This window comes from Acanthochromis polyacanthus, chromosome 1, assembly GCF_021347895.1.
Source record: "Acanthochromis polyacanthus isolate Apoly-LR-REF ecotype Palm Island chromosome 1, KAUST_Apoly_ChrSc, whole genome shotgun sequence".
NCBI classification, from domain to species: Eukaryota; Metazoa; Chordata; class Actinopteri; family Pomacentridae; genus Acanthochromis; species Acanthochromis polyacanthus.
The window spans coordinates 6633253-6647801 of NC_067113.1; the positions used below are offsets into that span (position 1 = coordinate 6633253).

The window sequence follows — 14549 nt, forward strand, 5'->3', positions numbered from 1 at the left end:
ATTGTCTTGTATAATTATTATTCCATCAAGGAACGCGGCATTATGTGATGAATGGCGTTGGTTTTGTATGGTTGTCTGTCTGTTAGCAACATTACCCAAAAACAAAAAACAGATTTGGATGAAATTTCCAGGGAAGATCAGAAGTGACACAAAGACCGACTGATTGGATTTGGGAAGTGATGCAGCTTATAGTCTGGATCCACGGACTTCTTAAAGATTTCTGTATCATTGTGAGATAGCGGCATGGCTTAACCGTAACTATGACAACAACTGAACACTACGTCAGCTGCATGCCGACGATCACATGATTGCGATTCTATTACAAATGGACCGCTGTGGACTTATCCATCGGAAATAATATACAGAACAATTGATTAAATTGTGGGGGTGTTTCCAAGTCCCATCATTTCCCGCGGCCCGCTAAATATTTAGGTCACGCGATTCTGTATAGGTATATAATGTACTTATAGGCGTCAGTTTAGGATGTGTCCCCCCACTTTTTGTCAGGGGTCATTTTGTCTCCAACACATTCAAATTCTTCACATGTAAGCCGTTGTAAACCCAGTTATTTTCAGCAGTATAGAAAATTCCGACGCTCCTGAACGCACCATCCGCACTCGGCCGAGAGTTGCACAGACACGCAGCACACCTTCGTGAGGTTAAAAAAAAAAACGTGCAGATGCTAAATTTGCACCCGTGTCAAGTGGAAGCTCCGACCAGAGGCGTGCAGGGGCAAAATTTCGGCCCGGGAGAATTAGTACTATACCGGCCCACAGACCCCTCTACTCACATGTACCAATAGCTCAACAGGTTGAGCCTCCGCCTTTAGTACGGTGGTTGTGAGTTTGAGGCCAGCTTTTGGCATTTTGCCGCCGTTCTTCGACATTTTCTCAAAGTGCTGTGGTCTCCATCCCCCCCACTTTTAAAAACAAACTGACACCCTTGAATGTACTCATGCATAACACATGCCCGTGCTCAGTGCAAGGTCATTTTGTTTATGGGTACACCTATATTAAATGGCCACATTCAATGTCGCTGTGATTTCTGATTGTCAATAACTAATGAATGAATGAGAAAAGAAAACGCAGCATTTCTGACAATGCCATATGCAGGAATGAAAAGCCTTGGCAGAGTACTGCGCTCTCTGAGTGCTTTTCTTGTTCTAACTATTCAGATTAGTCTGGATTCAAAAGTTGCACAATATTTAGAGATACCTGTTTTTATAAATAAAGCTGTTCATATCAGGTATCCTCCACACTGATAATGTTTACAGATGCGAGTCACTTTAGATGCTGAGCTGGAAATCTCAGTTAGTCACTAAAAAAATATTTTCTGTACTTAAAGCATCACTGAATTCCAACAGCTGATTCTAAGCTGCAAGCAGGACCCTCTATAGCTGCCATGTACAGTGTGGGACTGGAAAATTACATATACAGGCAGCGACCGATTGAATAACATAGTTGTTGCTCACTTGCTATTAATTTTTTTAAAACAGCAAAAACATACCAAACTATACAAAAAAGTGTGTGTACAACCTAATACTGGCTCAAAGTTCATACTAAGGAAGTTAGCATGCAACAGCCTAATTTTGTTCTGCTAAGTCAACGAAGCATGAAGTTGTAGAGATGGAATATTCTAAGTGTTACGAAGGATTCTCTCACAGTGACATGTGGCTCAAATCCTGGTTTAGTGGAAGTCTAATTTATTGAAAGGAAGAACATATTGTAAAGATTTAATGCAGCTTCTAGCATGGATACATTACTGTACCAAACCATATTGACCATCAACTGTCATGTGTACCATGTTTTATTTCTGTCCTTTTTTGCAACAATACATTTCTCTGTCTAAACAGAAACATGGATAACAAACCTACTCGAGGCCTGGTGACAGCAGAGAAAAACACAGGCCTAAACAGAGAAGCTAATGATACCCTTAGCTGGCTGTAAACAAGAGCAATGTGTTGCTGAGACATCAGGAATTCAACCAGCCACTGACAGAGGACCTAAAATTAGACTAATGTTTACCCCCACTGGATGACAAAGGCCAGAAACATACTGCTTGTGAGTTCTACTTCTCATGGATTAAAAGTCATTAAAACAAAAACACTTTTATTGTCACTAACTGTCAGAACCTTGTCATTTTATTTAAAAAACTTCATGTCGTTCTAACCATGTGTTGTGCAAGTGTCCAATTAACATTCTGCAGATAAGTCTTCCATTTGTACAACACTATTCTAAACTGACACAGCCAGTGCTGATGGTAAAATAAAAAATCCCCAGGAGATGTGGGGGGAAATTTAAGGAATTGCTAGGAATCTTGAGTTTTTTTCCAGTGCAAGGGGCATGTACTTACTGAAAATGTACAGGAAAAAGGAGGGAGTAGAGGAGGATCTCAGGCAGAGTCAGACGTTGGAGGATTATGAAAGCATGAACTGCAAAACACAGCACGACTATAAGTGAGAAAATAAACAAGCGATGGGCTGCCAAGCACTGGCTCAGCAGAGGTACTTCCCCTTATGTGCACAGCTGGATTTATGAGACGGTGAGCAATACTCCCCTCTCTTCTCCCAGACTCTGACACAAGCAGGGGAATTTAGCTTCTCCATGCTAGGCTGCTTCAAAAATAGCAGCAGACTAAAGGGTAGCAGCTAAACAGCTACAGCTACAAAGTACTCGGTAGTGTGCAAATTTCAATGTGGGCCTAATAACCCAACACAGTTCTGAGTCAACAACAGCCAATAGATATTATTTTAACAGTCAACATTCTGCAAGGTTTGTTAAGTAATGGCAGCCAAAGCTTTTACTGATGACGAAATTACAGGTCAAACTCCCACTGAACAAAACTCTCCAAACATTTGGAAATAAGCCAATAGATTTTTTATTAGGCTTTTGTCAGAAAAAACTGCATGTTTTGGCTATCACACATATGGAATAAAAAACTGAGGCAGCAACAGCAGTAATTCTTGATGAACGAGAAGTGCCATGTCCCATAAAGTGCCCATCTTGGCTCAAGAAGAAAGTTGTTCCACTAGCCTGTGGTGGTCTACTTTAGCTGCACCAAAATGTGAAGACATGCACTTGTGCCGCATCGTCAAAACAGGGGCCATTTGCAGTGAGGTGAGCCGGGCTGAGACCAGACATGCTGCTATGGTCCTACCAGGTAGGAGGTGCTGCTCTTCCCTCCTGTTGTCAACACTTAAACTGTGCTATAGACCAGAGAAACCTTTGTGTGTATGTATGTATACTACCCTTCAAAAGCTTGAGGTCACTTAGAAATTTCTTATTTTTGAAAGAAAAGCTGTTTTTTTTTTCAGTGAAGATAACACCAAAAGGATAAGAAAGCAAATCTAGGCATAGTTAATGTGGTAAATGACTATTCCAGCTGGAAACAGTCGATTTTTAATGGAATATCTCCATAGGGGTACAGAGGAACATTTCCAGCAACCATCACTCCTGTGTTCTAATGCTACATTGTGTTAACTAATGGTGTTGAAAGGTTCATTGATGATTAGAAAACCCTTGTGCAGTTATGTCAGCACATGAATAAAATTGTGAGTTTCCATGGAAGACATGAAATTGTCTGGGTGACCCCAAATTTTTGAACAATAGTGTATATCACGGTGAGGCCATACATTTATCCAATGTTTGTGTTTATTTCATTTTCCACCGTATTGTTAACAATTAAATTATTAAAAAAATAAATAAATGTGAAATTTCTTTTCAAGAAAATTCATTATTTAAAAAAAAATTGCTGAAAATGGGAGATGACTGAAAAGTTCTAAATTGTGGAGATATACTAAATTAAATTGGTTGTTTTATCATATTTGCGATGCGGTTTTTGAATGGACTGTAGATCACGGCTTGATAATGACTTAGTCCACAGCTGCAAAGGGACACACATATTCTACATCTATAGTGTATGGCTGTCTTCTATTCAACATGTTCACTTCAGTTAAAACAAACTTTGGCCCAGGTTATGAGAGCTGGTTTTGTCAGTCAGCCTTTCAGAACTAAAACTAATTTCTCATGATTTTGAAACAAATTTGAAACTGAATGTTATATACTTTCTAAGTCTTTCATATTTAGCTGAGTGGCTATTAACACAGCACTGTCAGTCTTGATCACACAGAAGCAAATATGCTTTTTGACAGACGTCAAAATAAGCCTCCTTACTTTTCCTTTTTGGAGCAGACATACAACCAATTTTTATCACAAGCACTTCACCTTGTGAGGCAGATGTCCGTGCCTGTCAGACAGAAATGCACAGTTTGCTGAGGTTAAATTGTAGAAGCTTTTAGAATACTCCTGCAAAGTAACCTTTTTGAAAAAAATGGCCAAATAATATTTACCGGCCATTCCTTTTTGTCTCTCCTCATGTTGCTCTATTCAGAATAATTCCAGGAACAGAACATTAAAACACTGTTTAGGGCTGATAATGTGGTTAAGACATGAATGCAGATTAGCTGGAACTTATGATTATGTTGTGATTATGCAGCCACTTATGAAAATATTAAAACCACACCTTATTTGAAATTACACAAGGCTGATGTAGCGAACCATTAAAAACCAGTTTTCATATACTAGACATCAAACGATTTGCAAATGTCTAGATACATTATTGTTTCCATTTACAGGTTAAAAATAAAACATATTCTTCAACACAGGAAACGGGTTCTTGGAAATAAAGTGAAAGATGATCATGTTTCCAAGCACCAACATGAACTTCCTAATATGTTAAATTAAATTTTGTGCATCTGAACGCTAATCTAAAGGCAGTAATCTACACTTTCTGCATCACATTACCACCAAGGGCAGCACATTTACCTTGTTTAGACTGGCTTTCTCGTGAATCACAGCTTCACAGAGATGATAAGATCTACAGATAAACACTAAGTCACAGCAAAACACAATGAAATGCAACTGACAATTATTGCAGTGTCTGCAGCTATCTTCCACCCACAGTGGCTGCTGCATCATGTTCGTTTGCTTTTACAAAAGAGGTACGTGGCGCTAACATAACTCCTTCTGGCTACTGGGATCAGTGAAATTTGATAGGTATCTGTCTGACATTTCAGAACACGCAATCTGGCAAACCAATGAAACAATGTGGATTTTTAACAAGCAGGAAGAAGCATGTCTAAATCGTAGTTCATTTGTTTACTTGTGCAGCAGGGCAATAACATCAGCTATGCTTGCTGTAAAACAATGGCATTTTGACTGCAATAAATCAGCACTTGACATAAATTTCCAGAATACTCACTGGTAGCTCAGAGGGTTCAGGGAGGAACTCTGCATCTTCTCCAAAAATAAAATCTGGAGGCAATTCTGGATACCGTGCATTGAATATGATATCCCCTGAGAGAAAAGAAGAGAAGAGCTTGTTATTACTTGACTGATTACTGAGCACAACACAAATCCCAAATGCTGATTTGCATGAGTTACACTGTGCGCTGCAAAGCGACCTCTGCATATCAAAGAATGAGCACAACTTCAATCTCATGTCAGCTCATTTTTAGAAATGTACATTCTCCGCAAAAAAACAAAAAAAAAAACAACTTAAATTATACATTCTTTCAACAAAGTGGAAAAAGGGGTTATTCTTTCCTGTATTTGTGGAGCCATGTGTTTCATTCTGCCTGGTTTAATGATAGGAGAAAACTTTCTGAACATCGCTAAAACAAAATAAATCGTGCAGGGAACAATCTGACATTATCTTAACCCTATCAGTCTTCTGAATCTGGCATGAACTGGCTTGTTGAGGCATTTATTTTTTTCAACGACTGCATTAAGCGCATAATATGCATCTGAGCTCTGAGGTCTTTTAATTTAAGTACCTAAAGTAATGAGCAAACTTGACATTTACCGCTGAAGCCACTCAAATCCCGGCAAAGATGTCTTGTAAAGATAATTGCCGCTGTACTTTCAATACAGCACACAAAAAGAAATGCTAAAATCGAAATGAAGTTCAGTTTTAGTGTGTGTTTTCAAACTCTTAAGACAAGTAAGTGCAAAAATACTGTAACAAAAAGACAGCAATAAATTGCCAATGCATTCAGATCAATTCAAAATAAACTTTAAGTCTGGAACTGGCTCTCAGTAATGCAAGCACATGGATGGGGTGGTTCACAATGTTCTGATATTATGTTACACAATTCTATTTATGTGCTGCAAGACTGTTCTGTTCTGCTTTTTTATGTGTGTGTGTGTTGTTGTTCCAGAGACAGAGAGAAGAGGCAAACATACACATGTGGTAGTATTTTTCCAGCGGAGCAGAGTCAAACGAGGAAACAAGAGGATGTGTTGTAAATCTGTTACAAACCACTGGAAGGTTGTGAGAAAACGACTGGCTTGGTTCCAGAGGGGAAACGGAGGTCTTGGAAGTGCAAACTTTACAGGTTATAACAGAGGCTTTAAAATGCTGCTTTGCTCATACATCCTGAGACACTGCTGAAAAAGACGCACTCACGAGTTCACTCCAGTCGCTGCATAACGTGCCTTCTAAAAATCCCACTTTTATTTCAGCCAGACATTTTATTGAAGGTGTACAACAACAAAAGGCCACAAAACTGTTGCTTAGCGGTACCAGTCACGGTGGAGAAGTAGAAGGGGGCTGGGTTAAGCATTAATAGCGCTTGGCTCTGAGAAGAATGTGCAATGCTTTTGCACGCTATCAGTAGGCAGGTCCATGGACTGGCACAGACCAACCTGCGGCTCTGCATCCTTGATTAAACAAACCTCCTTCCTCAGGCCAAAGCACAGGAAAGCACAGCGACTAGTGCAACAGCTGCAGAGATGTCGCGTGCCATGCCTGAATGCCAGCGCTAGTTTGTTGTTTTGTTTTGTGTTTTTTCAGGTTACTGCTTTCCTGTCTTCATGAATTAGAAATGTATTCTTAAACGATGGCAGGCACACTGTATAGGGTGGCTTCCTTTAAGAGTTAAACAAAGAGAGGTTTGAATGTCCTACATCAATTTACAGACTAGCACTGACACAGAAAGCCTTTTTACATTATCACATGTCAACCGTTATGTTAGTGTCATTATATATGCATTTACCACATCTTTACTAAAGATGAATTATGTCCATCAAATACTTTACACTGCAACATTTACAAGTTTAAGTATCAAAAATAATAACGATTTTATTTATACAGCACCCTTAAGAACAGCATTCATAAAGAGCGTTGATAGTTCAAACATGCAACACAATCAAGCAAGAAACAGGAGTCAAGTCAGAGCACTCAATTAGAATAAAAATGATAATAAATTAAATGAATAATTAGGTAGATTACGATGCATTTCATACAAGGGAAATAGACAGTTTAAAAATTAAAGAATAAGACTGAGGTTTAAAATTAAAAATGAAAAAAATTTGAGAATTAAAGAATTAGAGACATGAAATCGCACCAAAGAACCAGGCAGCTAAAAGTAAAATAAAACGAGAGAAGACATCTAAAATAAACAGAACATAAGACAAAATAGAACACTAAAACTAAATAAAGCTAAAAGTAAAGTTCACATATAAGCAAGTCTATAAAAGTGGGTTTTCAGAAGTGATTTAAAAAAAAGGGACTGACTCTGCAAGCTTCATCTCCTCAGGCCGTTTTCAAATAGGTCTAAACGCTCATCCTGCTGTTGTCCAGATGGTATAAAACATTTCAACAAGTTGTCTCTGTGTGTAGCATTATATTAAAAACATCCATGGATGGATGGATGGATGGATGGATGGATGGATGGATGGATGGATGGATGGACCCTACACCAGCTGACTGATCCCTGGATAACCTGGCTTACCTCAAACTACAAACTAATATTTACATGTATTTTTGACACCCGCCATCACCAGCCTGGACAGTCGGAGGCAGAAAAACGTAGCTGAGAATTAAATAAAGCAAATAAAACCACAGCCCCTCTTCTGCTGAAGAGACGAGGGGGGACGACGGACGGACGGACGAATTGATGAGTTGAAAACCGATCGTGCAACATCTTCCAACGAGGAGGGAGGATCGAATATTCGGATCTCAAAATAAATATTTGGACACCACCGTCACGATCGGATATTCGGATATTCGGGTCCGGCCCTAATGAATATCCAATATATATCAGCTTTTTTCTACAGTTTCTCTTTAATTTTTTAAAGGCTTTATAGATTAGCTCCAGCTGCATTTCCAAGAAAAAAATAAAAAGAACAGTCTAGACAACCATTTGCCTACGGCAGCATATCACAGCTCCAACTGCCTCTGTAATATGTCACAATGTGTATCATGAATCTGTTAGGACCTCGTATTAAACAAACAAAAAGAGACTTTCATAATTGATTGTACTGGGATGAATGGGTGTTTTCTCCTGTTGAATCCATAAGACACTAGGTGGACGCTGGATGTCACCTGGCCAGAAGCTGTTCAGCCTGCTGCCATCAGAGAAGAGACTCAGATCCTTAAAATGCAGGACAAACAGGCTGAGAAACAGATTTTACTCATGGCCCATCAGACTTCATAACTCAAAGCAATAACGCATAGTGTCCCTTTTAATAATGCTGCTTACGTGCAATCTCCTGCCCATATTTATTAAATTCTATTGTTTTTTATTTGAGCTCATTACCTCTGCACTGTACTGTATATAGCTTGCCTCTTTTGCATATGTAGGAAATCTTAATATAGTTTTGTTTATATGTACATTAAATTTCTTATTTACTGTTGTTAATTTAGCTTGTTTCAATGCACCGTCCAGTGGGAGCCACTAATATTTTCGTCATGCATGTATGATGACAATCAAGCAATTCTATTCTAACTGATTCTATTCTGTATTCACACACACTGGACACCCCCTCTATCCCAGGGCTACACAGATACAACTCACATTTACACCACATTTTCACCAATTAATCTCAACGTGTTTGTGTACTGTGGGGTGAAGTCGGAGAACCCGAGGAAAACCCACGCATGCACAGGGAGAACATGCAAACTCCATGCAGAAAGATCCCAGGAAGGCCGGGACGCCAACCGGGGATCTTCTAGCTGCACGGTGATGGTCCTACCACCGATCCACTGTGCAGCCCATCTTAACAACATGGGAAATGTATTCTTAATCAGAAACAAGAAAAAAACTCTGGCACCCCTTTGAAATGACTTTCATTTATGAATGAATTCGTCTTAAAATTGTTTAAACCTTCATCAAGGTAATAAACAAACACAATCTACTGGAAGTAATAACAGACAAATCACTGTATTGTTCTTGTGCATACTGAGCACATCATTCAGACATTCACAGTGTAGGTTTGAAACAGTATGTGAACCCCTAGGCGTGTGTTATCAACAAACGCTCACCGGAGTCAGGAGTGAGCAACAAACCTGCAGTCCAATCAATGCAACAAGACTGGAGGTGTGTGTTAGAACTACACTGACTTACAAAAAAAAACAAAAAAACACTCCAACATTTTGGGTTTGGCATTCACAGAAAACAACTCCTGATGTGAACTATTATCCTTGGGAGAAAAAAAAAGGAATCTCCTAAGACCTATGATGAAAACCTGCTGATGTGCATGAAGCTGGGAAGGATGAGAAAAGGCCCACTTACTTTTTCCACCATTGTGGGCCATGTTTAATGGGAGTGTTCACTAAAGACATGAATGTTTGTGATTGTTTGTGTGGTTTTAGCTTATGTACCTTGTGTTTGTCTGTACTTGTGACTAAGATGAAGATCAGATCCTATTTTAAGAGCAATTAATGCAGAAAACTAAAACATTCCAAACGGTTCCCATACATTTCCAGACACTGTGTGTATAAGGGGCTCCTATAAACACACTATTTTCAGCCAAATTAAAAACAACTGCAGTTATTTCAAATAAGAGGCTACTGCATTTATTCATCTCTGAGCTTTTCTTACTGGCTTGAAAAAGGGGACGTCACAGAATCTGATGACAGCTAGTGTTTTTTGTAACTACTTACCCAGTAATGGGCATTCAGTCTTGTTGAGAAACATGATTTTGGGCCAAGTTTTTAGGGACTTTATACATGACATCCACAAATTCTTTGAGTCTAGCCACAACATCCTGACATAAGTTACTACCAGTTCTGCCTGGACAGATTTTTTTTGCAAATTGTGCAAAATAAGCAAAACCTACTTCCTCTATCTCACCAGGGGCTTTTTCTCCAAGCAGGACAACATGTGCACCGAACCTAACTCACATCCAAATGGAACATCACACATTTTACCACGATGAATTGATGAATATCCTATCATTTCCGCATTGCAAATGTGCATCCCATCAATGTACATTTACCACTTACACCTGCACATTAAAGGGCTGCTGCTTTCCTTTGAAAAACCCTCTGAAATCTGCAGGCATCTGTTCAAAGAACTTGTCAGTAACTCATCAGCCACAAAAACCTGCAGTCTGGCTGATGTATCTGGCTTGTGTCGCGTACTGTATCTTTGAAGTGGGTGAAAATATGGGACACAGACCCGGCTGAGCCATTCAGATGAATACATCTGTGTGAAATACTGAAGTAACCTGGACAACTGTGCATTTTGACAAGTTTTGCTACCAGTTGAATGACATTTATGCATTAAAGTTTTTCATAGTGTCCCAAAGTCACTCACTGACGGCTGGCAAACCATTGGTCATGTAAAACTGACAGGTGGTAACAGATCGTATGTTTCTGTATTTAGCTATAGATACACACTTTGTCTGTTTGAACTGAGGATAAATTGTTGTCACTGTTTATTTAATGTATTTTAAGTGTACCAATACGTCCTGTGCTGTGCCACAGATTGCCTCTCAGATGACATTAAAGTTTTTCCAAGTCACAGTTTGTGCACCCTGGCCTGACATGGGTCTCGTGAGTCATCATATTTCCAGCACGAGCAACTTAAAATCAATCTCATTCACCGTTATTACTGTTACACTGAGTGATGCTCTCCATTGGGCGCATAAAGAGGCACGCTCAGAGGGGAAAGCCTCTGATGTGGGGACTTGATTAAGAGGTGAGAGACCCTTCCAGTAAAGCTTCAGTCGAACAAACAGCAGCACATTTACTGGTATATTCACTGATTGAGCATCATCATCACGAGAAAAACAGTCATGTTGTTTTTGTAGTTAAGGAATTCCTGTGGGTGCTTTTGGCCTTGCTACTTGCTTAGAAACTGTAATTATGAAACATTCCGAGGGTGCCGTTTATTAAAGCGACGCAGAATGTTTATGTGTCATTTTATTGACATTTGTCCTTTCATTCAATCAAAGTTCTTGTCACAGTATTTCCAGTGTCTTCATTTAGCCTGCATAGTGCAAAGTCCGAGTCCTTTAAAAAAACAAACAAAACAAACAAAAAAAAACCATGCTAAATGTGTGCTGTGAATGCAACACTGATATGATTTCACATATCAAGGTGTGGACTGTGAACCAGCTCCCATTTGAAAACTGGCCAACTATGAGACAGAATTGGATCTCACTGATCAAGGTTGGATTGAAACACTTTACCTGAAATAAAATCAGTTCAGCAATGATGTTCAGGCCCACTGAACAAGTCAAATAGGATTGTGACTCATTTACTTACATTTCAGGGTTTCTCCAGCGTAGGGGATGTGAAGTTTAAAGCGATCACAGCAAGGACCAGGAGTTAAAGACGTACATCTGAACAGAAAGGTTGACAAAAACACCATCAGACAATAAGTTCATCAATCAAATTAGAGCTCCGGTGATTAATCAACACGAAAATGAATTTGTGACTACGTCTGATTAGATATGCACTGATATGAAATTTCAAGGCATATAAGCGCTGATTAAGTATAATAAAATATAATTAAATTATCTGCAGAAATTCAATGACTATTTACATTTTCACAATGTTCCTACTTCTCACTGCACTTTTTAAGAAACTGTGGCAAAACATTTGGTGGATCCTGTCTCTAGTATGTAAAAATTTGATGTTTTTTTCCTTATACGTCACAGTGAAATTGATATATAGGTCGTGTTTGACAAAACAACTGAAGACATTACCTTACGCTGTGGAATAATAACAAGCATTTTAAAGAAAATATTTTCTGACATATGAACAGAACAAGAAAAAAAACCTAACTGATTGCAAAAATAACTCTGTAGTAATGCAGTATTAAACTTCGAAATGACATTAGTCTGGGAGCCCAGATGGCCTACCATGCACCCCTCCCCCCACAACAAAACACAACAAAATGACACTTGATTTTTTGCAACTTTAATGATGTCCTAAATGAGACTTTGAATGGTAACAGTAAAATAGGTTACGCTACATTTTACTTTACAAAGAAAAGCAATATTTTCCACAGTTTTTTTTACTGAAAATTGACACAGCTGTTGCAGCCGTTTCACTCATGGCAATCACAACATGTTACACATCATATATAAGCTTGAAGTCACTAGTTTACAAATATATTCATATTCTTCTTTTATTTTCTTTACAATAGAAATGACATATGATACAATGACACCGTGTCTCAGAGTTAACTTACATGCGGAAATTTGTAATATTAACAAATCAAATTGTATTATATTTACATTTCTGCCAACTTTTTGATCTCTCTCTCTCACACACTCTCTCACTCTCTCACTCTTTCATGTCTTTAACTTTTGAAACTCATATATTTTTTTAAAAGGATCCAGGTTAAGCATATGGCTTTTATCCTGTACATAAGATTTTTTTGCACCCCTCTAAGAGGTTTTGGCCAGGGTCAAAGAAAAATCACCTGCAACAACAAAAGAAAATAATACAGAACTGCCTGCTTACTTTAGTGTGTAGTCCTCCTCCAAAAACCCATGTAATCATTGTAATTTTGTAAGCATTGATTTATAATTAAAGACTAAATAATAAAGATAAACTGACAGAGAAATGTTGTCATTGTTTCATATCAGACATGAAATCTGCTCTGTACAAAAACAATTAATGGTAACTTGTGGCTGTTCAAACACGACGCTGTGGGAAGATGTGACCTTATTCAAAGTACATATTTTTGCAATTTGATTGCCACACATAATGATGTAATGCATTTTGATTTTGGTTAAAATGATCATGTGAGACATCTGGTACTCTTAGGGGAGTAAGACTTGTTACTTGTGACCTTAAAGCTTCCAGGTGGAAACATAGAATTCTCTACGCTTAAACTACAGACACTGTAGTATCAGAAAACATTGTGGTCCAAATGATGGGATGACCCAGTGGCAAAGCGTCACAAGGGCCAATAGAAAAACTGAAATGTGGAAAGACTACAGTTTATGTCAGAGCTGTTATATTGGATTGTATTTGATTTCGGAGGTGTACCTAACAGAATATTCAGCTTTAGCTACTTTAATGCTTAAGGCCTATAGGCCCATGGCTGCAATTACTTACAATTACATTTCCAATGAATTTGTTGATTGTTTTTTTGATTATTTCATTCATTATTTGGTCTACAAAATGGAGGATATTCTTAAAATGTATTGACCAGTGTATTTCAAAAAGCCCAAGATGATCTTGTTTTATCCAGCTAAGGAGATATTCAGTTTACCCAGGGGTGTCAAACATGTGACCCGCGGGCCAAAAGCAGCCCTCCAGAGGGGAAGGCATAAAAATTACAGAGAGGACATCAAATGCAAATTGTAAATTTGTAAAACAATAAATTGTAAATAATTTCTAGAGCATGACAAGTTGTTTTGATCATAAAGTAAAAGATTGCTCGTTGTTCTTTTGTCATTTTGTGTCCTGTTTTTGTAATATTTTGTCTTGTTTGTCGTCTTGTTTCTTGTCTGACTTTTGTCATTTGTCTCATGTTTTTGTCGTTTTGTTTCTCGATTTGTTGGTTTGTTTCCTTTTTGTCTCGCTTGTATTTTTTGTGTTATTTTTGTCATTTTGTGTTTCGTTTTATTTGTCGTTTTTGTTGCTTTGTGTCTTTTTTCTGTCTCGCCTGTGTCATTTGTTCTTTTTTTTGTTTTGTGTCTCATTTTTGTAATAGACTGTCTTGTTTTTTGTCTTTCTTTTGTCTGACTTTTGTCGTTTTGATCATAAAGTACAACACTATATCATTCAGTTTCAGTTACCTGTGACTAAATGTTTCGTTTCTTTGTAGACACTGTGATCTGTAAGTTGTAATGGGGAAATGATAAACTGAGGCTTAATATTGTTGAAACTGAACTTATCTTTTTTACAAAATTTCAGGTTGTTCATAATGTTCTGTAAAAAGATAATTCCGTGATTTAGAATATTTCCAGAATGGAGTTTTTTTTGCACTAAAACAAAGGAAAAATTTGGACGTGTCATTATTTATAGGTTATTATGCTGTGATTTTACTGGTCTGTCCCATTTGAGATGAAACTGGGCAGAATGTGGCCCCAGAAATCAAAAGAGTTTGACACCCAGGAGTTTACTGGTGAAGAGGGGCAAGAAACCAGAAAATATTTACATCGAAGAAGCAGGAAACAAAGAATTTAGACGTGTTTTTTTTTAAAGTTGCTCAAACATTTAATAAATTATCAAAATAGCTTGTTGAATTACTTAATAGTAAAGCAAATCAATTATTATGATTAATCACTGCAGCTTTCTGA

General features: G+C 38.1%; 1 protein-coding gene across 1 annotated transcript in view; it reads right to left on the bottom strand.

The window, feature by feature from the left end:
* The window catches only part of babam2 (BRISC and BRCA1 A complex member 2), a 111452-nt gene that overhangs the window by 94843 nt on the left and 2060 nt on the right, over positions 1-14549 (bottom strand). The window contains exons 3-4 of the mRNA XM_051948288.1: positions 11554-11630; positions 5260-5354 (exon numbers count right to left, since the gene is read on the bottom strand). Coding sequence (XP_051804248.1) covers positions 5260-5354; positions 11554-11630 — 172 coding nt within the window. The remainder of the gene's footprint in view (positions 1-5259; positions 5355-11553; positions 11631-14549) is intronic.